Source organism: Pavona decussata, unplaced genomic scaffold (assembly GCF_977016875.1).
Source record: "Pavona decussata unplaced genomic scaffold, jaPavDecu1.1 SCAFFOLD_89, whole genome shotgun sequence".
Classification (NCBI taxonomy): Eukaryota; Metazoa; Cnidaria; class Anthozoa; order Scleractinia; family Agariciidae; genus Pavona; species Pavona decussata.
Genome location: NW_028145506.1, coordinates 1,072,201 through 1,094,897, shown reverse-complemented (window position 1 = coordinate 1,094,897; position 22,697 = coordinate 1,072,201). Strand labels below are relative to the sequence as shown.

The 22,697-nt window shown below is 38.4% G+C and overlaps 1 protein-coding gene across 3 annotated transcripts; it reads right to left on the bottom strand.

Annotated features, from left to right (window-relative positions):
- Positions 1–594: 594 nt before the first annotated feature.
- LOC146474455 (dystrophin-like) lies at positions 595–21,821 on the bottom strand. 3 transcript variants are annotated; one of them, XM_085117059.1, is made up of 22 exons: positions 21,500–21,821; positions 19,992–20,053; positions 18,971–19,147; positions 18,104–18,196; positions 17,245–17,330; positions 16,282–16,365; positions 15,213–15,328; positions 14,530–14,660; positions 13,805–14,002; positions 12,655–12,762; positions 12,284–12,412; positions 11,285–11,452; positions 10,333–10,526; positions 9,812–9,862; positions 8,938–9,079; positions 7,898–8,079; positions 7,443–7,587; positions 6,726–6,827; positions 5,637–5,846; positions 4,877–5,059; positions 3,638–3,784; positions 595–2,345 (listed from the first exon to the last, which is right to left on the bottom strand). In XM_085117059.1, exons 1-22 carry the CDS (start codon positions 21,540–21,542, stop codon positions 2,097–2,099), a joined length of 3,000 nt encoding a protein of 999 aa, XP_084973185.1. In that variant the 5' UTR covers positions 21,543–21,821; the 3' UTR covers positions 595–2,096. The 3 variants fall into 3 exon arrangements, with proteins under 3 accessions (XP_084973185.1, XP_084973184.1, XP_084973186.1); XM_085117058.1 differs by having other exon boundaries at positions 12,284–12,415; positions 21,500–21,820; XM_085117060.1 differs by lacking the exon at positions 9,812–9,862 and having other exon boundaries at positions 12,284–12,415; positions 21,500–21,820.
- Positions 21,822–22,697: the final 876 nt, after the last annotated feature.

Below are 22,697 nucleotides of genomic sequence, written 5' to 3'. Positions count from 1 at the left end.
TCCAAAGACGCTCTGTTGTTATCGGTAATGTTTCCTTTGAACAAAGACTGTATAGATAATAAATGCAGGGACGGTGTGGAAATCTTGCCAAAATTTCTTGACACATGCAGCAATATGAAGCGAAATAAAATTGCAAAAATTCAATGTATCAACAAATTCGCAGGCGAAAACAGGCAGTTCTAAATTATTTTTCATGGTCCCGCATTCCGTTGGATTTTACAACAACTGCACACCTACAACACACGAATCTGCTGACAAAATCCTCTTTGACTGTTTTGCAAGTTGTGAGAGGATCGCTTCGATTTCAGTTGATAGTATGTACACCTGTATGGGAAGTTGCTTTCCTGGCCTGGCCAGGACATTTAAATCAATCTTTTTTAAGGTGATGTAGCTAATGATGACGATAATAATGCTGCTGCTGCTGATATTGATGATTAAAGTAATACCGCTTCTATTTAAAATACTTCAGCACCTCACTACACGTACATTACAACAGTAAAGATGATTTTTTGATTCGTGTTTCGATTAAAGTTGTTTTACGATAATTATTTAGACACTTAGCTTTTTCTTATCACACCAAATGAACAAACAAAAGCAAATGAACTATATTTTAATTCATATTTCCTGTACGTCTCAAAGTTTGATTAGTTTTTTTTCCCAGACCAAGCTGGAGTGTGCCCTGCGTTAATAAACTGCCTGTTAGTCAGTAAACATTACTGAATATTGATAACGGCGGTTAACTGGCAATGCCTTTACCATCGTACTAATCGGCAGTGTGAGTTACATTTTGACTAACACTGATTATGACAATGCCTCTCCCATACCAAGTCATTGACACACAAATTAGATCAGTTCTAAGTGTAAGCCAATTTTCTTTGTAGGATATACATTATAGTTAGTCTAAATCCAGCAATTAAATTCCATCAGCTTTGATTGGATGCTATTCAATCGAAGTTCACGGCTCAGTTCGCCGGTATCCATTTATACACGTAGATAACTGACACAGTGTTGACAAAGGTGTTTAGTTTTCCAGAATTCAAAGGCCAACAAGGAGTCCAAGTCCACCCTGCTTAAAGCAGATATTATCAATAAGATACAAAGTCATAAAGAAGTAGCCGAATAGATTAACCAACTGCTACATATTTGATGTAACGTTTTACTTAACTCTGGTTGTACACAAATGAACCACCATTACAGCTAATTGCGGTTGAATCCAAGCTCCTATTATGGACATGGTAACACTGACATTTTATACCGCCAACTCTCTTTTAAATTATAATTAAGCAATAGAGTGTTTCTGTCTCGAGACTCTCGGTTTGACAGTTGCCCCTTGGAAATACGATGTTCTGTAAACTAGTCCACTTGCATGTAGACCCTCGAAACCTAATATTTGTTTCAAGAACATAAAAATTGCAAGAGGCTACCATCAGACTGATCGTCTCGAAACAGAAACACTGCACTGTTTTTACCGTTAACCACTAAATTTTCTTACGCACGACAGTCGCTGAGACTGGCATTTCGAATTTACAGCTGACCAAGTCAGTTGACGTTTGAGGCAAAAGGGTAAAATGAAAATGTAAAAGACGAATAGAAAACGCCTGAAGGTTGAAAATACAATGAAAGCAACCTGTAGCTGTTTGCTAACGAATTGGAAGAATGTATGGGAGGTTTTCTCGTAGACGAATACTATCCATCTGGGCCTTTTCGGTGGGTGGACACTATATGCTCTGACAGTGACTCTTCCAGGATTATATCAACACTATTGTGTCACGCTGGATCCATTTAAACCAATCAGACTCGGAGAAAATGTAGCGATGAACTATTATCTCAGATAGAACAATACTCTCCGTCTGAAGACAATGAAGTAAGTGTCCAAAAAAATTTATTCTCCTCCCACCCCACCCCATTAAATCCACTGTGTCTTTTACTTTGTTTTTTCACGTTTGACTTGTTTTTTCTTGTCTGTTAACGGGTTACTCCTAGCCTACACATACATGCAGTCCACATCCACACGGGTGTTGAGGTCTGTTCCTATTACAAGATTCAATGCTTTTAAACGTTAGCTATGGTGCATTTTTTTCTTTAGAATCAGTTTACTAACTCGCCACGAGAGCTTTCTTGAAACATTTAACAATAAAACAGTCGTCCGGCTTGATAAATGGGTAATCCTCGTTACGATATCTGTTAAGGGCAATGCTTGCGTTATCCCATCGCTTGTGGAATGGTTTAGTAACTTTTTTCATGTAGTAGTTTGATGTCTTGTCAATGGTATTGCCAAGTGCATCCTCCAGCTGCTCGATCTCGTCAACTTTTAGCTGGTTTTTATCTCTTTCTTCGCATTTCAACTGCAAATTAAAATAATAAATAAGTACTCATCGTTGAATCGGACCGATCCTTTCCCATGTATAACTGAGCAAAGAGTTAGCGCTTTGCTTGAGACATAATAGCATTATTTCTTTATGGCAAAGATAATAAGAAAAGGATGTTTACTTCGTGTTCATTCATTGGTCCAAAAGGGAACGCTGTAAAAAAGAATGGATTTGGCACTATCTATTGTTGCGCCTTTCAATGATATGCGTACTCTGAAGTTCAAGATTCAGTCAATCGTTACGTTTCATACCGCCGTCAATCAGTGTAGTTCACTTCTTGGTACAAAAAGAAGCTGCAGAATTGCGCTGCTAGAGTCATAACAAAATCTAGGTATGAAACAAACCCCAGGAACTTCTCAACTCGCTTGGCTGGGAGGACCTTTCTGTCAGAAGAGCGAAGTAAAAGCCTGTATAGTTTTCAAGAATATCAACTAGCTCGCCCCAGGTTATCTTTCTGACATTTTGCATGTTTGTTGAGAGAATTGCGTCCTATGATTTTCGCGACGCTGCCTATAAACTGGCATTACCAAGGCCGAGAACTGACTACCTAAAACGCAGCTTTTCCTACAGTGGAGCTTTACTCTGGAAGTCAGTCTCCCCGAGGAAGACAGAGCAGCTAGCTCCTTAAGTCTCTTTAAAAAACATGTCAATAAATGGCTTTCCACATCGGACTCCCACACGGCAAATATGTAAACCAGTTAATAGAGTATGTAAATTCCCTATTTTTATTTACTTATATTTTTACCGCGTCTAAATAAAATTTTGTATTTTATTGTATTGGGAAAAAGACGTTTGGCTCAACGGGGTCAAAAGGTCACTTTCGTACACTCTGATTGGTGGATTTCGAGCCACTTTGTCGGTCTCTGCATTTTTGTGCTCAATCGGTTGCAATTGTCGCCATTATCTTGTCGCTGTAATGAATAACAGCAGTAAAACAAGCATCGGTAGTTGGATTCTGAAGCTCTAAATGTGTTTAATTTATCATTGAAAGACGCAGTAAGGCAAGTGAAGTTACATTCTGGTGCTGAGTCAATAACCTTAGCTTGGAGATAATATCACGTTGGATGTTAGAGGTCCGTCATAGGGTATAGAAAAACAAACAACGAGCTGTGGCAAAAATGTCTTCCACCACTAGCTCTTGCGCGTCCACATGAAGACCGAGTTATAATGGAAGCGAAGGCTGCTCACTCCTGATGTTTGAAAGGTTATAGTGTTAAGGATATGACTCCCTTTTTCACTGCACTTGAATTCATCACGTAAAAACATACCTCGATCTTTTCCTGGATTTTGTTTTCCTTCAACGGATCCTTTTCCTCTCGTAGAAGCTTTAAAAACTTTTCTACGTCATCAAGCCAAGCTCGAACGTCTTTCATCAAATTTCCCATATGTTTGAGTTTGTTTTGGGTATCTTCAAGCTACAGTATAGGGAGCAGTTTATAACATGTTAGTGCACTTGCCAAGTCACTACGGTAATCACGCAAACTAAGCAATGTGTCTCCCGTGAGACTTTTACAATACTCAAATCACGGCTGTGTATAAAAGTGGGACGGGGACTCGGGGACGGAGACGGAGACGGGGCCGCAAGGACGCGAGTTCGGAAAAGTGGGACGCGGGGACACGAAAAACGGTCGTTTCGTTCCAAGTCAAAGTCACTTCTTCTATGAAAAAGTCGTTTCGTTCCACGCAATAGTCAATTCGTTGTCGGGACGCGACATCGAGGACGTAAACAAAATGTTTTGCATGGGTCAAGCTAAGTTCTTTTCAATTTAACTGCTTCCGTAATTCACTGGTGCGAGATTTCTCAAGTTTACACCTTGAAAACGAGGCTTGGGGCTGAAAATGGCTGGTCTGACGTAAATGCGGCTAAGGGCTGTTAATTTTGCTCCGTATTTACGTCAGACCAGCTATTTTCAGCCCCAATTCCATGCAAAAGCAGTGTATATACCTTCTTCTTCTTCTTCTTCTTCTTCTTTTTTTTTTTTTTAAATTCAATTTTTACTTCATCGATAGGTTTTGTTTACTTCCCCGATGTCACGTCCCCGAACTCGCATCCTTGCGTCTCCGTCCTCGAGTTAGCGTCCCCATTTTAGGCACAGCCTCAAATTACCGCAATGGTCGGTCAAAGTTATTGCAGTCTTAAACTCCAGCTCATGATTAACTGGAACTCTTTCACTAGTATGTACGTAGACACTTTAAACGTATTTTTTGTGACGATGTTTCACTCCGAGTAACAGTGGGGAATATGGGATGTCAATATAACTTTTAGCCCTGGGACAATTGCAACTGTGTGTCAATATCTATGATTCACAGTCAAAGGTTAGACCATACAGCACTGAATATCATACACACAGTTAGGATTCTTAGACTTGGTTAGACAGAGGAACTGAAGTTATAAAGTATCAATGTAAAATGCAGAACCTAAGGACGTTTTAACTCAAATTTCTCTAGTTATCAAAACCAAGGCTTCAACCATCATCACGCTTGTCACCCTGTGGCTCAATACTTACCATTGCCTTTCTTTCCTTTGTGATGCTAACAATATCAGCCCAGCATCTGTCAAAGTCTTCCATCTGGTCTCTGATCCCTTTAGCAGTAGAGTTGTGGTATTCAGCGTCTTTGATAAGCTTTTCGCCGGTCTCATGCAGTGACTCCAGACGCCTTCCTTGTGTTTCCATGTCGCGCTCGAGTGTCTGTTACAAAAAAAAAAAAAAAAGAAAAGAAAGGTTCGAACGCAGAAACAAAATTAGTCACAGGTAGTGTTTAAGGTCGTTTTCTGTTGAAAAAAAGTAAATTACTTCTATAAAGATTAAGGTAGGTTTACATGCTACGACATCTCAACCAGTTTTGTCGGCACGACCGTCGTGCTGATCGTTTCGTCGTTACCGAATGGTAATGTATTTTTAAATCCGATTTTGATTTTTAATTTTAATTGATGTTTTTTGAAAGTGTCGGCTAAACTTGATAAAAATTATTCAACTGCAACAGACTTTGTAGATCATAAATCCGCCTTAAGTAACAAATAAAAACCGTGTAAACCGGCGCTTACCGAGAATTTTGTCAAACACTCTCAGGCCATCACTGACGTCGAGGAAAGGAATTCCACTGTAAAGCAAATCTATTTTGATTTATAAGAGCAAAATTCAAGGGAGGATCGGGTTCATGTTCTTTTTGTTTCCTCTTCAATTTGTTTTGTGATAATACGTTAGACTAAAGTCTTAACTGGTCTCTGTTTTAATTAATAAGTTTTGTGAATTGGTCCATTTTTACCTGCAGTAAATTCAAGTGCATTTTAACTTGCTCTTCATCCGTGATATCTGTCTCACCAATCATATCCAGAGATTGTTCTTTACTTGAAAGCCATGACAGAAGGGCATTTTCGTCTTCACGGAATTTATTCCAGCCGAGCAGGGCCTTGTTCAGCTTCTCTTTCCACTCCTCTTCCCAGGTCCACACGGCCGCCCAACGTTCGCTTAAAACCTAATATGACGGGAAATGGTTTGATACACACGAAAAAAAACAAAACAAAAACAACAACAACAACAACAACTAAACAAACCAACAACAAAATACAATTTTTCGAACTTATATATATTATTTTAAAGAACTTATTTACGCAGCAGCAGTGGGAAAGAGAGTATGAGCCAAATTCAGGCTTGAGCGGGATTCGAGCTCATGACCTCTGCAGTGCCGGTGCAGTGCTATACCAACCGAGCTATCAAGCCAACGGGAAGCTCATCATTTCGCGAGTTAAATTTTGTTATATAAACTCGGGGTGAATCGAATGAAAGATATGAGAACTGCGGATAACAGATTTAAAAAATCTTTCCTTTATTCAGCCATTCATCCATGTTCAAATATAGACTATATCATGTATTCACTCACACACGCGACACTTCTTTTCTTATTTTTCTTACTAGCTGTAGTTATCTCACCATAGTGATTTTAGCGATTGACCAAAATCAACTTGTATGACACAAGAGGATTAAATTTAAAAAAACGAAAAAACAAAACAAAACAAACAAACGAACATACAAATAAACAACAATCCAGATTTTGACATTAAATGGCTAACGAGATGTTGGTGTCATGGAAACATCAACCCGTGTGAAAAACGAAATGTTTGACCAAATGTGGTTAGCAGCATAATGTTTAACAGATTCCCGATGCTTGGTGGTGTTTCCTTTAATACTAAAAGGAGTTAGGAACGTCCCAAGTTAGCGCGGGTACTTTCTTGCCCCCACCCCTTTCCCCTCCCAAATCTGAAGAGAGCAAAGAAGAGGAGGTAGGCTACATGTAAAAAGTATCTATTAATTGGCTAGTTGTTACAACAAATCTCTACGGTAAGTGGTTCCTAACCTTGACCCAGTCTCTAATCGTTTCATCGATAGCTGGATCGTCCAAGTCCATGTCCAGTATCATGTTTACCACAGAGTAATTTGACAAATCTTCTTGAAACGCCTACAAAAATTTTAAGACATGGTTAGAACGTGGAATTTCAATACCAGTTTCAAGGAGGAAATCGCATAGTCCTTTCTATTCTACAGGTAGCTGAAGTACATACGTTAATCGCCAAAGATGCAAGTGTTGGATGGGTGGTGATAGCGTGGCGCGTGCGTGTCATCTTTCTGAAAGCCCTATTTAAACTAACAAACGATGGAGTGTTCAATTTGGGATAGTCCACGGATGTTTTTGTTATGAAAACCAATGCTCACTAAAAAAGGTGTCATCCCAGTGTATAGCGAAGCCAACTATTGTTATTCATTATACCATGTCTATGCTCTTGCCGATAAACCCGTGAAATTAAAACTTCTTATGACCTTACAGCGCGATGATGCTTTTGTTACAATTATTTGAATTCGGAAGCGTTTCTTAACTTAAATTTGTAAAATTTATAATTAAACAAACTGTTTTACAGAAGAAAAAAGAAATGTACTAGAAGTTTTGCATAAAATTTCAAAGTTCAAAGTATAATGAGAAGTTTTTAATACAACCTGCTACCCCACACACTCATACATGCTGTGTTGAAATAAGTTTGTTTTATACGGTATTCTAGCTGACTGTTTATCTACAAACCTGGTGATTAGAGACTTGCTGCTTCACACTTTCGTACGTTGGTTCTATGACATCATCAAGGGCCATCCGGGACTCAGCACGTACCAGCCAATCATTCATTCGCTCCATGTGTTGTTTGAGTAAAATCATATACAGGTCAAATAACCTGAGCAAATGGCGAAAAATAAATTCACGTGGACATGTGCATGTGGATTATGATTATGATAATAATCCAGCTGTGACCTCTCCAATTGGGGAATGCACTACTGATGGGATTGGTATTTTTTTGGTATTTTTTTATTGGTAAGTTTCAAAACACAGGTAATAGTTCTACCAGACAAGGAGAGAACCGGCTAGTTACAATGCAGGAAGAGTTGATAAAGACTTGCTATTAGAAGGAATGGAAATCCAGGTCCATCCATAAGCGGTAAGAAAGACAATTTATAATTAAAAGTAATTGTACTAGTTATTTCTACCTCTGATGTTCCTTGGTGATGTTGTCCTCCAGTCTTTTCATTTTGCGCTGTGTGGCGTCCATTCTGTCATTGAAGTAATCCTCGTGTGGCTGGTCAAAACATTTGTCATGTATCAAAGTCTTTCCTTCCTCCAAGACATCATATGTTTTGGCCTCGACAGTTTCCAGCTGAAGAAGTACCTCCTGTTTAATAAAACGAAAACAACCTAGCAATGCAGGCAGTGTAGGACACATCTTGAATTGAAAGGGGAAGTATCATGGGTTTTTTGAAATCTTTTGTTAAAAATGACGAAATAAGACCTTCAATCAGTTGCCAAATAATTCTAGAATGACGAGAGGAAAGAAATCATATCAATTCTTGAAAGGAACAACTCTTGATCTGTTCTAGCACATTTTGGAAACAAAAATGCGAGAACTTGAAAAACATTAGCCTAAAATTTTTCAAGTTTCAATCCAATACCGACCTACTCAAGGACCTACTCTGTGTCTGGCCAGAGGCACTTATTGACAGTTTTATTGCAATGGGGTGATAATTTATAACAAACTTGACAATTATTTTGTTGTCTCAGCTGACAGACAAACTTTTTGGGGTTTTGAAATAACAGCAAATTTGCGTGATATTTCCCCTTTAAATAATGCAAAAACCAGCAGCTTGCCCGGGAAATCGAGAGAAGTAAACTTTAGCAACAGTGTATCCTATTAGACAAGAAAATGGCAACACGACCACATAAATTCGCCGATACGAGGGAAGCTGGACAATTCTGCGGCGAAAGTGACTTTCACTACAAGATGCAGATAATTTGCCAGCATATTTCGTAGCTTGTACCCTGGCTACAGGTCACAGCCGTTTCATGAAAAAAGTCCTTTAGAGACTCATCTTCCTGCACTTGAAGATATTACAACTGATTGTCAGAAATTTCGTAGAAACGTCCTGAAACTTTGCAACAGGCGCTCCATAAAGGTTACTATTGAAAGAATGGGTGATGGGGATAACGTGAGATAAACTGTGGCCAAAAAAATATCTTATTCGTTGAGACTGACCTTGTGATGATCCAGAGCATTCTTGGTAGCCTTTAGGTCCATGGAGTCTTTATCCGAATGTTTTAAATTGTAATCCAGATCAAACAGGTTCTGATCAACTGTATCCAGTTTATTCTTGAAATAATCCACGAAATTTGTAGACCTGTTGAAAGAAAAGGAACATTACTGATCGATGCTTTGATGAACTAGCTAGGTCACACTTCTTTTATCGATCCACGTTAAAAAAAAACCTGACCGAAATCTAGGCTATATTAAGAACAAAAAGGGTATATCGGGAAATTTAAATAAGACCTCTATAGAAATTTACCTGGACGAGACTTATGGTCGTCGACAGAAGGATTTTCCGTTCAAATTTTGCCAACTCTCTGATTCAACTGACTTCAGACTGAGAACTCTTTTTACGGAAGGAGGTTTTCAAAAAGGAGTGACTTATACCTTTTCTAGTGGGTATCTCATCACTGATGCTGCCTTGAACCGTTTCGAATAGATCTATCAGTAACGATTCTAGCTTTATAATTCAAATATTTGACTTAAAAAAGTGCTTCGGTTTATCAGTGACTTCGTGGGTGTAACAAATTAAATTAGTGGTTATATGTTCTCGTGGCGAGGTTAGTCTCAATGTGTTGTAACCTTCTTCTATTCATCCTTTCCCAAAACTGGATGTTTCTGAGAGATCCACACAAGCGAACAAATCTCTCAAAGAGAACAGATCTCTTTGTTAGTTAGTTACATAAACGTATTAGCTGCTGGAAAAAAAGAAGCTCAAACACTCATTTAAAGGTAAAACAGACGTTAGAGATGGTTAGCGCGGAATTGACGATTAGTACGTGCTTGCAATCCGGTGTGAAAACGTAAGCAAAACACCTTTCCTTACCCGGTGTTTTTTCTCTCTCCTCCCAAATTGATCTGAATTTGTGTCATGTATCTAGAAAGCATAATTATGATAGCTCGCGAGGATGAAATGACATTTAAAAATCCAGAACAAATTGCTGACCATACAGATGTCAACCTTCCCTATGAAATATAAATTGCACGCACAAACAGGGAACGTTCAATGGGTACCACCATTAAAGACCCACACATTCTTTATTTTATTTTATTTTATTTTTAATTTATTCAGCGTCTGTCGCCTACAAAAGTAAAATGCAAACGTTTACCCGAAGTCTTGAACCTACCACAGCTTACGACGTCAGTATAAGATACACGTTACAAAAATTTATGCTTTATTATGAGAACTTGAATCCTAAAAGCTCGATAAATGGATTCATCTACAAGAGAGTGAAAGATGTGAGGCAAGAAAGTTTGGCACATAGAAATATCAATGGGAGATATCATTAAGGTATGGATGGGAAATTTAAGATTTATATTAATATTAGGTCAACATTGCAAATCTACCTTGGAGGTGTAGAATCATCTTTGTGATATTTGAAATACCGGGCTGGGCCACCGTCAGTCTCACCATCTTCTTCGCTAATGGAATGCGGAGAAAGCGGCTCAGATGGTTCTGTCTTTTGTGGTGTGCTGCCACCGGTGATCCTTTCAGTAGATATCAACAGAACATCTCTACTGCCACTTGATACTTTCTTAACCTGAAAAAATAAAAGAAGATAATACAAACTCAGTCCAAACAACAACAAGAACAAGGTAACAAGCATCCCATGAAAGGTAAAGGAGATAGAGACACAAATGAATCTTGACCTTGCGGAAGGCAAACCCGACAAAATTGCCAAGCTTGCTTGTGAGTGATTACTCGCTCTGTAATCTCTTTTTGGAAATCAGAGTACAATTTGGTGAGAAAACTCCCCTTGGGTTCCAACAATGCCGTACTTGGTATTTTGTTTTTCTAGTTTTTTTATGGTCGAGATTGAAGTTGATTTTTGAGTTTCTAGGAGGGAGGAGATGTTTTTGTAGTGAATCCAGTTTTCCTCACTTAACAAAGCCAACAGATGTAATTTCCTTTTCAATATGAAAACCAAGTTCATCAGCCTTTGAGAATCGCTTTTAATTTACATTTAAGTACCTTTTTTCATAATTGGCGACCGTTTTCAGCTCTATAAACCTCACAACAAAGTAAAAATCTGTTGAATTTTGCACACGCTAAAGAGGCTAGTACGGCTAATAATCATGAAAATAAAATTTTAGTTTATCGGCAGCCATTTATGAGAATAGGTCTACAAAGGACGTAAGTATAAACTTGTTGAACAAAAAGGAGTGGAGTTGAACGATGACTGGGTTAGCTAGCTAACAAGACTAAAGCTTCTTGTTTTCTTTTTAACAGACGAGCCGAGATGATGAGTGTGAATGTGGGTGATAAATGGTGTGGATAGGTAACATTTATACTACATACGGCCTTTTCCTCAACTTCGTTCTGCTTCATTTCCTTGTCAGATGTATCTATCTCTTCCTTGACACCTTGAGCGACTTTGGCATCTATTTCACCTTCTTTTTCTCCATCTTTATCGCTATCTGCCTTTTTCGCTGTCATTATTGGATCTGTTGCTGGAGTCTCCAGTTCCTAAATAGATTGAAAATTTATTCTTGGAAAAAGTCCCAGTAATGGGACTTTTCCACCATGATGGAGGTCATGCATCGCACTGGGACATCCAAAAGAAGAAAATCAAGTTTGACTACCTGAAGTTGCATTGTTTTGCATTCCCCAGTGCGCAACTTCAAACAGCTCTTGAGCATGGCGGATAATGTACCATGTGACTCGTTAGGGCCCATAACCTTTAACTTTGGTCGCCGTTTCAAGATCAGAGCAAGATAAAAGGACGTTTCTCTTCTTCGGTTGTCAAGTTTCTTTTTATGGCAAGATTAACTCTGACCATCTTTACATAAATAGGTTATCACATGGATTTTCTCTTCTGTTGTCTTTCAAAAAGTCTGTGACATTTCGTTGTTAAAGGTCGTCATTTAGACTTGAAAGAGGACACGCGAGGAGAATATATAAGCAGTAGCTGTTCTAGTGTTACAGGAGTGAAATAGATTACTTGAAGGCAACAAGCCAAGAAATGAAGAGGGGGTAAACAATGAAAAGGAAACATAAATTTAGCGATATGGAAGGAGTTGGTCTTTATGGTTATTATGAGCGCAATGGCCAGCGTTAGTTACTTTTCCACAGTACATTTGCGAACGTTAAGATGTACAATGATTGTCAGGGCATTTATCAGAGGTTATCAGAGGTCCTCGTTTCAGTAATGAATACGACGAACCCAGAGGACCTTTTCGCAGAGGGATTCCACCAAATTAATAACGGCTGAAATGCTTAAGGCATTTCTCCAAAAAAAGTCTCCAACCAAACACAACCAATGTCATCGTGAAATGAGGGACGCAGACCGGTAAATACCTTGTCAGTTGTAATGGAAGTAATATGCTCGTCTCCATTTGTAATGATTCTTTTGCTGGTAACAGTGTACTCGTAACTCCTTTCTCCTGCTGTCTGAGGTGAAGTCGACATTAAGGCTTCCTCGTCTGACTCCTCATGAAAAATAATAACGAAATATTTTATATGAATACGAAAGAATGAAATTTCGATAAAAATTTTGTTAAACAAGACAATGTGATATTGCAGCGTTAAGTAGCAAATGTCGACTTATTTTGAAAGAATTCAAAAAATACTAAGAAAAGAGAAAAACAAAGCTTGAACTATAGCAAAAGCAGCGGAAAAAAGCAACTAAAAAAGGTTGTCCATGGATCAGCCAGTTTGCTGTCGAATACCTTGGCATCGGAATCTTTAAATGGAGATACTGGGCTAGCAGTCCCAGATGTACTTCTGGACGAGTTCGGTGTGGGTTTTCGAAATGGCGACACAGCAAAAGTTCTTCTCTGGAAACAAAAAGAAAAAACCGAGGTATGATCAATCCGTAAATGAGCGGCGCTCTTTGTTTTATGTTGTGGAAGTTAAAAGGACGAAAAGGACTAGTCTGAAATGTCAGCCGTCTCCTCCCCCTAACCCACAGGGGGCGCGGGTTAGGGGGAGGAGACGGCTGACATTTCAGACTAGAAAAGGACGGAATTGCCATGAACTTGTGAATGAAGGAAATGACAATTAAAGATGTTTCCTCAATGCTCAGTGATCGTAGTGGCATGGTTTGTAAATTTCTGTTGTATATAATTTTATAACCGAAGTTACAAGTGGCCAATTAATTTTAGCTAATATTCGCCTCTGGTTTTCAACGTGCAACAGATGCATGTTCCATAAGGGGCTGAGTTTCTAAAGAAACTGAGGTGCTGCGTCGGTGGAGGGGTGGAAATGAATGTTTATTTTACCAACAGAGTTAATAAGGTAATTTGACCACAGTTAGGAGTTCTGACGTTCAAAACTCGAATCTCTTTAAGGTGGCTATATTATAAAACCAAATATTCGTTGTAACAGATTTCCTAATTACCCCGAAAATATTTTACTAATTAAATTTGGATCTAAGAAATTAATAACTGTTTGAATATGTTTGAGAAAACGGTACTTCGTCATGATCAGAACTCACTACGCTACCAGGGACCGGGAAGACATGGAGGTTTTTGTTTTTGTAGTTTCGGGTAACTTGAAGGGGTTTACGGGATTCTGGTAAGTTCGATGTTACAGTGCGTGCATGTTTCAATATTTTGTGAATTTTGGACGGGTATTGCAGTTATTGCCGCTTTTTTTATTTTCCGATATTGAGGTTTTGCGTACTCTCTCCCTCCCTCATCTCCCCACTTTTCCCTCCCTTACAACAAATAAATAGGGAGGTCCGTTAAATAGTGAAAACTGGTTCAAATTAGCTGGTGATTGAGAAAGGTGCGTCTACGGTATCCCTACGCATAGTTATCAGTTACTCCTCGAAGTTATTCAAGTTCCTAGTAAATGTTTGAACTGTCGACTTTTTACCTCCTGAAAGTGAATGTTTTGCGGAAAACCGTAGATATGAACGACTTTCTCTTGTCCAGTTTCTTTGACAGTTTTCACGTCATGAAATACTTCATGGCTTTTTTCCTCGTGAGTGGTGGTGATGGTTTTCATATGATATGTGGTACTGGCTGATAGTGATGTCTCGTGATGTGATGTGATAGTCTTGAATTCATATTCCTGGAAAAGTAACGAGAAAAACAAATCGAGGAAAGATTGTTATGAGGTAGGAGTGAAATAGTCACAAATAGAAACGTGTTGAACTGCATGGCCCGGAAGAAAAAATGTAAATGCTATGCTCCCTTGCTACAAGTACTTTTTTGTAAAATAGCTGCCTATATTTTTAACAATTATCCACTTCCTACATGCAGCAATTCACTTTTAAGAGGGTATCCAATGTGCAAAATGTCATTATTTTTCCTCCGGGGCAAGGCGATTGTACCTCATGTATAAGTCACGTAATACGGCATTTTGTGAGATCTTAATAGGACATTTTTTTGATTCCTTAATTTGACTACATCTACCAATTCATTCTGTTAGTTGTAGCCGAATAACGCTTTCATGAAATTTCCTATTAGACCGATAAGACGATAGTTTTGTATAGTTAAACATTTTTACTTCTCCTGATAAGCTTGACGACGATCTTATGTGACATAAACCACTTCACAACTAGTTTTATATGAAACTGTAATGTGATAACAACTTACCCTTCTCATTTCAGCGGGGAGTGTTATTTCGTCCTTAAATATTTTCACTGTGCCTCTTTTAGCAGAGAGTTGATACAAATACGACAAGAACAGCGTAATCAAATTTTTATCAGGTGAATCAGTCCCAATATCTGAACAACAAAAACAAGAAAAGGTGGGGTTATGTTAGGAACATTTATATGACGGAGTTACTGACAGGCAATTTGACCTATTCAGTGTCAATTTGGATAACCTCTAAAAGCAATTTTTGGTAGAGAAAATCAAAAAGTACTTTCTCAAATATTTTGGCAGTTTGACTAGCAAAATCTCCGTTGTAATCCCCCTTAAAGAAACAAACAAACGGCATAAAAAAAAAAAAAAACGCTGAAAACAAGCCAAACGAAATAAACGTCAAATTCAACTTATTGTCTTAGATCATCTTAATTGAATGGATACAATGCCTAACTTGTTGGGAAGTTTGGACCTGTGTAATCGATCACGCAACATAGGAGCAGGATAAGCGACACTTATATGAGTTTGTTTTCTTTTGTCCTTACCGCGATAGAATTCAAGAACTGCTATTTTTTTTATTACGATAAAATAAGTGATATAACATTTGGACCGGGCTTCAGGTGGGTAAAATTGCGATTTTCCAAGGTTTTCCGGAAATAAATGGCTAGCTCATACAGCGCTTTTCTTCTTACCTTCAGCGTCGAACAAAGAAGGAACACCATAAGTTGTAGTCGCCAGGTTTAACGCATGCGTGAGACGGGTTTTCACATCACTTGAACTGATTGCATCAAGATCAAACTTATCAGGACTGAAAAATTAGCAGCAATAATAAATATAGTTTTACGTGTACTTATGGTGAATCGTGATTACATTTACATAAACACTCGCAAGTGATTACGGTTGATTGCTATTTTTTGGGTGGATATGTTTTTAAATTAGCTTTTGCAAAAGGAACAAAAGGTAAAAAAATATTGTGGACCCCTGTTCAGACTTAGTGGTCCTTAACGATACATATACTGAGGCCTTGCAATCATCGCATTTCGGGCTCTACTTGACCCTTCTCCAAAATGGCGGTAACAGATTTGAATGCCTTAAAATTGAACTGAATGAAAAACTGATACCAGCACTGGAAAGAGCACCTTTACTTTAGTAACCTTGCAAAGTTTCAGCATATCAGGTTTAATATCAGCTGAGAAAATGTAAGTTGAAAAATGAAAAGTTTACAGACGTTTGTATTACTTGGGGTATACGTCATACCGCCAGTCATGAAAACGTCTGTAAATTTTTCATTTTTCAAGTTACATTTTCTCAGCTGATATTAGATCTGATATGCTGAAACTTTGCATGGTTACTAAAGTAAAAGTGCTCTTTGTAGTGCTGGTATACGTTTTTAATTTTAAGTTATTTGAATTTTCGGCTGCCATTTTGGGGAAGGGTCTATTACGACTCCCCGTAAGCGCGCGTTATTGTCGACATTGATCAACAAGTCAGTTTGTGACTCACACACTGAGCCGTTTATTCACCTTGGCATCAACTTTAAAAGCATTATTTAACAGTAAATTCGTAAGGGTCAGATAGTAAGAATTAACTTCGTTCTGTATAATTATACCGAAGGTGGACAAGATTATGGGCTAAGCCAGTTAAAAACAACTAGAATGTGTTCGACGGGTATTACCCCGGCCTGGGAAGAAAACACAATCTGAGAAATTTGTTATAACTTAAAAACAAAAAGGCTTACTAAGTTACTTGCAGTCAACTTACTTGAAGGAGTGAAGAAGCGTATTGATAGCTAAACCGTCACTCCAGCTGCTGGTTAGATTAGAAACGCAGACAATTTTACTGTTTCTGTAAGAGATCAAACAGGCCTAGATTTAGTCAAACGATATGCAATATACAGTAGTCATCAAAATGACGTGCAACGAGGCAAAAAGGAAATCTGCTAATAGTGCAGAAGTTGACACTCTTTGCCCACCATGTGGTATAGAGGAATAAGTCAAATCAAGTAAATTTTCTCTGAGTTGTCAGGGAGGGGAAGCATTGCGCGACGACCCGAACAACGGCCACGTAGACAGCTGTTAGAGGATTATCTGAGCTCTAGGGGAAACTCCCATATGAAAGTGACGGGGGTGATCGTCGTACCTTTTAGAGGTTAAAATTCGTGGTTTGATACCCCTTACAGTACTAAATATAAAATAACTTTCCTCAGAGGTATGGTGGTACCTTTAAGGGTATTGCGCCAAAAAAATACGAGAAAAACTTAATGTCAGTCCAACTGATTTCGTACCCCTTAGGGGTAAAAAGTTGCCCGGTCCACACCCACAAAGCAGAATCTGGTACCTTAGGGGTTCTTTTCAAAATTTTCGACGATCACCCCCATCACTGTATATGGAAGTCCCCCGTCCCTTCCCCCCCACCCCCCCCCCCCCCCGGTATCTGAGTTGCGTTCAGTTGACCCTATTAAGGGAATAGCCTATAGATTTTACGTTCAAGTAAATTTGGAAACACGTATCGGCAATTTTGTACCCGCACAAATATTGAAGACCTATTACTCACTAAACCTCTTATATTTGGCGTATGGTCGACCAAACGCACCCTTAATCTCAGCAGAGGACGGAAAAGTTTAATTGTTTATAATTCACAGAATCTTTTAAGCCAAAAGAGCAAACTACCGGTACATCAGACATTATCACGTTATCTTCTAGGCAATAAGATGAGTGATCATACCCCTTAATGCGTTCCTGACACCATTCAATCAGCTTCTTGTCCACACTGCTGTTATCCCCAGGGTCTGGCTGAAACGCCTCGTTTATCTGTTCAAAGTGCAGTAGTAAATTTAACATTTTTCCAGGGTCGAGGATACTCTGACTCATATTTTCTCCTCGGAAGTATAGGCAGACGGATAATTACAAATGAAGCGCAAAAAATATTCCAGTGCTTCACTTTGCAACATAACCTCGCTAAAGTACCGTTAAGACCTTGTAACATTTGAATGCTGAATATCGACGACTTCGTTTACAAAAATACAAAAATCTTGAACATCCGCGTCATATACCAGAGATCCCTGAAATACAATTACAATCAAGGACGAAAGGGTTGGGACAAATTCGAATTTTTCGATGTATTCGTACGCAAGCGACATAAAAGCGGTAAGCCAGAACGAAAATATCAAATCACTGACCCCCACTGGCACCCCTGTACAATGTTGAGACCATGTAAGAACTGAAAATGCCTGGTGGGACTTCAACATTGTATGGGGGAGGGTGTGGGGGAGTAAAATGCGTTGAAAACAGATAACATGGCTTCTTTAGTTAGGTCACACTAAATTAGCGGTTAATAGTATACTTTTATCCTTGATTGTTATAACGAATTCGCATTATTTACATTATAGAAATAAGTGACCGATTAATCGAAGTTAGAATACATATGTAACCCTTAATAAGGGAGTTGTGCTTGATGACGCAATATGACGTGGTGATTATGTCATGATTCTCAAACGGTAGCCATCGCCCCGGTGTAGATAGGGTTTACATAAAGGTTGAGATTGAAAAGGAAAGAGCAACTACGTTTAAAAGTTTCATGATACCTGAAAATGGTGAATGATACTCCACACCAAGCTGAGAATCACTCTCTCATCCCCCGCTGTGATCTCACTTGCGATTAAACCAGCTGTTTTAACCTTAAAAAAAAAAGTGAATTTAACAAGCTTATGAAGCATAGCGTCAAACCTTACATGAAACCTTTTGGCTCCTACAATGTGTTCCAGGGTGTGAACAAAATTTGCCAGTGTGGTCATTTGACAAAATAAGCAGTACTTTTCGGTAACAAGGTTTTTATACCTTTTGTGGCTGTGGTTGAAATCCTAAAGTATGATCATTCAAATTAAGGCTGGTGAGCAGTACTTTCCTGTGGCGCTGTATATTATGCTATACAAGGTGATTCTAACTTTCAAGTCTGTGGATGAAATCAGTCTTTAAGTGAAAACATTCTAATGGAAACTTCTGATCTGTACTTAATTTGGGTACTGTTCATTTAATATAGCTCTAATTTGTGAGGCTTGTTGTCAAAAGCTAAAAGTATGACCATTCAGATAAAAGGTCTGAATTTTGGCCTACACGTTGCGTTCTTCTCCCCCTCCCCATTTCCTTCCCCACTTAGCAGTAGGTTAAAAAAAAACATTAATTAACGCCAGTAGAGTTAAATCACTCACACCAGCAGTCAGCCGATGATCATGAGAACTAAGGGAAAGCGTTCAGTATCCCGCCGAACTTGGGAAATGTGCAACTAAGACACGAGTGATTTTTGTTACTCCTAACAGGTGGACCTTAGTTGAGGACAAGGTGCACTTTCCTAAATAATGGAAAAGTGAAGCAAATGAAACTCGAATTGGCTTCAACATGCACTCAGTTCAACAGCACTACAATGGCTATTACTCAGTTTCAGTAGGACATACATTGTTTTTTAGCAGGTGTCGCATGGCCTCCTGGACATTTCGTATCTGGTTAATCCGCTTGCTCACTGGCTCAGCTCTGGCCACTTGAATTCCAAGAAGAAGCTCGACGAGAGAAACAAGCACTTCGCCATCTCTGAAATCGCTGACTAGGTCAGAAACTTCAACGGGAGACTTCGCCTGTTAGACAAAAATTGTTCAAAAAAAAAAATCAGCTTCTGCTCTCAATGGTAGTGGTAAGGGGGCAGACACCATTTGTTTCATTCGTTAGCTAAATTGCTTGTAATTCCACCAAATTCACATATTAGAAATATATTAGATATAGCACATTATAACCCATTAATTAATAAAGTTTTGTGTGTTCATCACTGGACAAAAAAAAAAACGCCATGTGCTACAAAATCGGAGGCGGTTATCAGACGATAACAGTTGTTTGATTTGATTAAAGTCACCCGATTTTTTCGAAGAGAAAAGTAAACAAAGGACGTCACAGCCTTCACGGTACGTCTTAGCTGTTGTAATCCAATCACAATTGAAAAATCCAGTAAACTTGTTCGCTTGCATTTATTTGGTTGTAGTTATGCCGTGGCCATTACTGGAATTTTCTGTCTTTTTTTACATTTGCCCTCGAAGCTTGGAAGTGAAGAGAAGAAGGGTTTATTTACTACATATCATTTGCCATCAGTAACGTATCATGTTTTGGGTCATCATAGACCCACTCTGCCATTTACAATGTAATGCAGTTTCTCATTTTAAGAGATAAAAGAAAAGTTTAAAGCTCAAAATAAGTGAGGAACATTAGAAAATTGTTTTCCTTTACATACACTGCCTTCCAGTTTTGGGATCTCACTGAAATGTTCTTATTCTTTTTGATAAGAACTTTCTTTGGACCTTAGTTCATAAAATCAGAGTACACTCTTCCGCTTCTGACACATATTTCCCATCTGATCATTCCTTCAACTCTCCTGTCCTGTGCGGGACAATGGTTATGCTCATTCAATATTTGTCAGTACTTAACTCGTACCTTGGACAACTGCAGATTTATCCACCGTGTAAAGACCTTTTTGTGGCTTTTTAATTGGTCAGCTGTAGAAAAAAATTTTATTAAAGCTACATTGCTAATCCATACATTAATCATGTTACTTTCCCTCTGGCCAATATAATTAATATAAGAATATCAATTTAAAGAGACCCAATGCAAACAGTAGTCTGAGTAATAGCCGCTTGAGACAAATTAAAGTGTTACGTGATGGAACAGTGGATGTAAGATTAAAGGCACATTTGCAATAGCCTCAAAGTAGTGATTTTTTGCGCAAGAGTATATCAAGCATTATCGAATGCAACTAAGACAGGCCTACTCGCTATAACTTTTCTGTCCGCTCGTTGGGCTCTCAGTTAGATCTCACTTCTAGTGCGTGCAAAACAGGCCTCTCTCGCTAGCAGGCAGCGTCACGAAATTTTCATACAACGGAAACAAGGGACTGTCAATCGGGTGGTTTAATAGCACGGGAAAATATCTTTGTGCCGCTTGATTACCTTTTCACATATGCAATTGGCGGTCACAGCATCATCAATAATTATTTCAATTTATGATAATTTATGTCGATTTGCATTAGTTGAACTTATAGGCAAATGGCATCGAATCACTGCTTTTGATTAAAATGTGTTTCCCAAATGTTCTAGAAGATAGTTTTACGGCAACTCTGAGAAAAGTAAGCATAAAAATTTACATTTGCGTGTTAATTAAACTGTAATTATGCTCGGTAAGAGGATATGTTAAGAAATGTTCTAATTCCATTTAACAGATTTTTTTCTTCTTTGACACAATGGAAATCTAGGAATATATAAAATAACGTTTCGTGATTAAAAAACATAAATGTGGTTTATAACTTATATAAAACAGTCGTTTCTTGTGCTAACTTTTACAGCTCTTTTCTTAATTTATTCGTCAAGTTCCAGTTCAGCCGTCACAAACAATAGCTGCTGTCAACGTGAACAAAATAAATGGTATTAAATGGGCTTCTCGTTCTATAAACACGGCAAAAACGCGCTATCGTTAAATATCAATACAAGACCAGTAAAACAGCTGAGTTTTAAAGATTGTAAAATTAGAAGCCATGTATTGAAATAACAGAGAAAGCTCCTTACGCTATAAGGAGGTTTTCTATATTTAAAGTTAAGCGAAGGAGTTGATTAAACAACAATACGTTCAATTATAATACACGATTCTTTTTGCATATATAAAATTGGCGGTGAAAACTCAGAGCACTAAATATGCTCTGTGTCACCAAACCAACGCAAAAAGGCTGAAGGTGGCATGTTTAATGCCGGGAAGGTCTCGAAGATAACTAAGAAAGTGAAACTAATGTTCTTAGTGACTCAAATATTTATGCGTTGGATTTAGAGTTTGCATAGTTCCTCTTCACGTGGGGTTTTCATACGAATTAAGTTGTGACTTTAACCGTCAAAACAAATGAACCTGAATTGATTTCAGTTACTGAGGTTTAAATCAAAGCACGAATTCACTCCTACCTTTCATGGAGACATAATCTGTATTCATGGTTGTTCTCTTCATGGGCCCTTAAGCAGCGAGAAGTCGTTATACGGTGGTTTTGATTACTTGGTCTGAGACGTCGTCGGAACGCGAGGTGTTCTGTGAGAGAGAACGATTCAAGGAGTTTTAAATGATGAACTGGACTTGGGAACCATGTCTGTGTTTCTCTTGCGAAGGAACGTTTGATAGGCAGTGTCAGATTGGTTATTTGAGAAGAACTTTAGACATATTCGACTTCGGCGAAAAGTTTTGTTAACATCCGCTGAATAATTACATTCCGTGATGGTCAACTCATATAAAATGTCACACAACAGCGACAATTGTTTAACTCCCGCTGAGCTACCGATCGAGGGCTCATTTGATGAGAGTTTTTTACTTTTTCTCAATACACTTGAATGACTTGAATGCTTCGTACTGTAACTCGTACTTAACTCGTACTCAAAGGTGATGACCAAGATATTAATATTCTCTCCTTAACTATTTTCCAAATGGAGTAGCAAGTTGGTGTTTTCAACTGGTGCGAGAACCTTGAATTAAAGCGGACTTGCAGGCATTCATGATAGCTCAGGGTGATTTGCATTCACTTCCACCGGGACCAATGATTCTGACTCTTGTAAGTGACGACGTTGGTACGTTGTCAAGCCGGACAAACATACTTAAATATACTAGCTTATGTTAGTAGACTATGAGAAGTACAAAGCCTACTGCAAAGCTGACACAACGTAATATATTTCAAAACAATATTTCGGCTGGCCAAACCAGCCTTCTCCAGGTTTAGATGTTACTAAATTATATAAATGAATTACAATGTTATGTTATGGAGGATGTTGCAATACATAGGAGCGGCGGAAATGACGTTTACAAGGTGGTACCAAAAGATAAGAAAATAAGTAAAATAAAATAAAATAAAATAAGGCCATCCCAATAAAATGTTTCGTTTCCCATTGCCTGACCGACCCATTTATTTTTTCGAAAAGTAAAAAAAAACTAAAAATTCCAGATTTCCTAGTCAAAGTAGCAAAAACTTTAATTTACAAGCACACAATCTTGTTTATTAAACAACAATTGGTATGTGATGTCCTTGTCTTTAATTAACATCGATACTACGTTTCTCTTTTGTAGATACTGACGAGTAACAAACGAAAAGACCACGTTTTCGTGTTGACTTTGTAACCA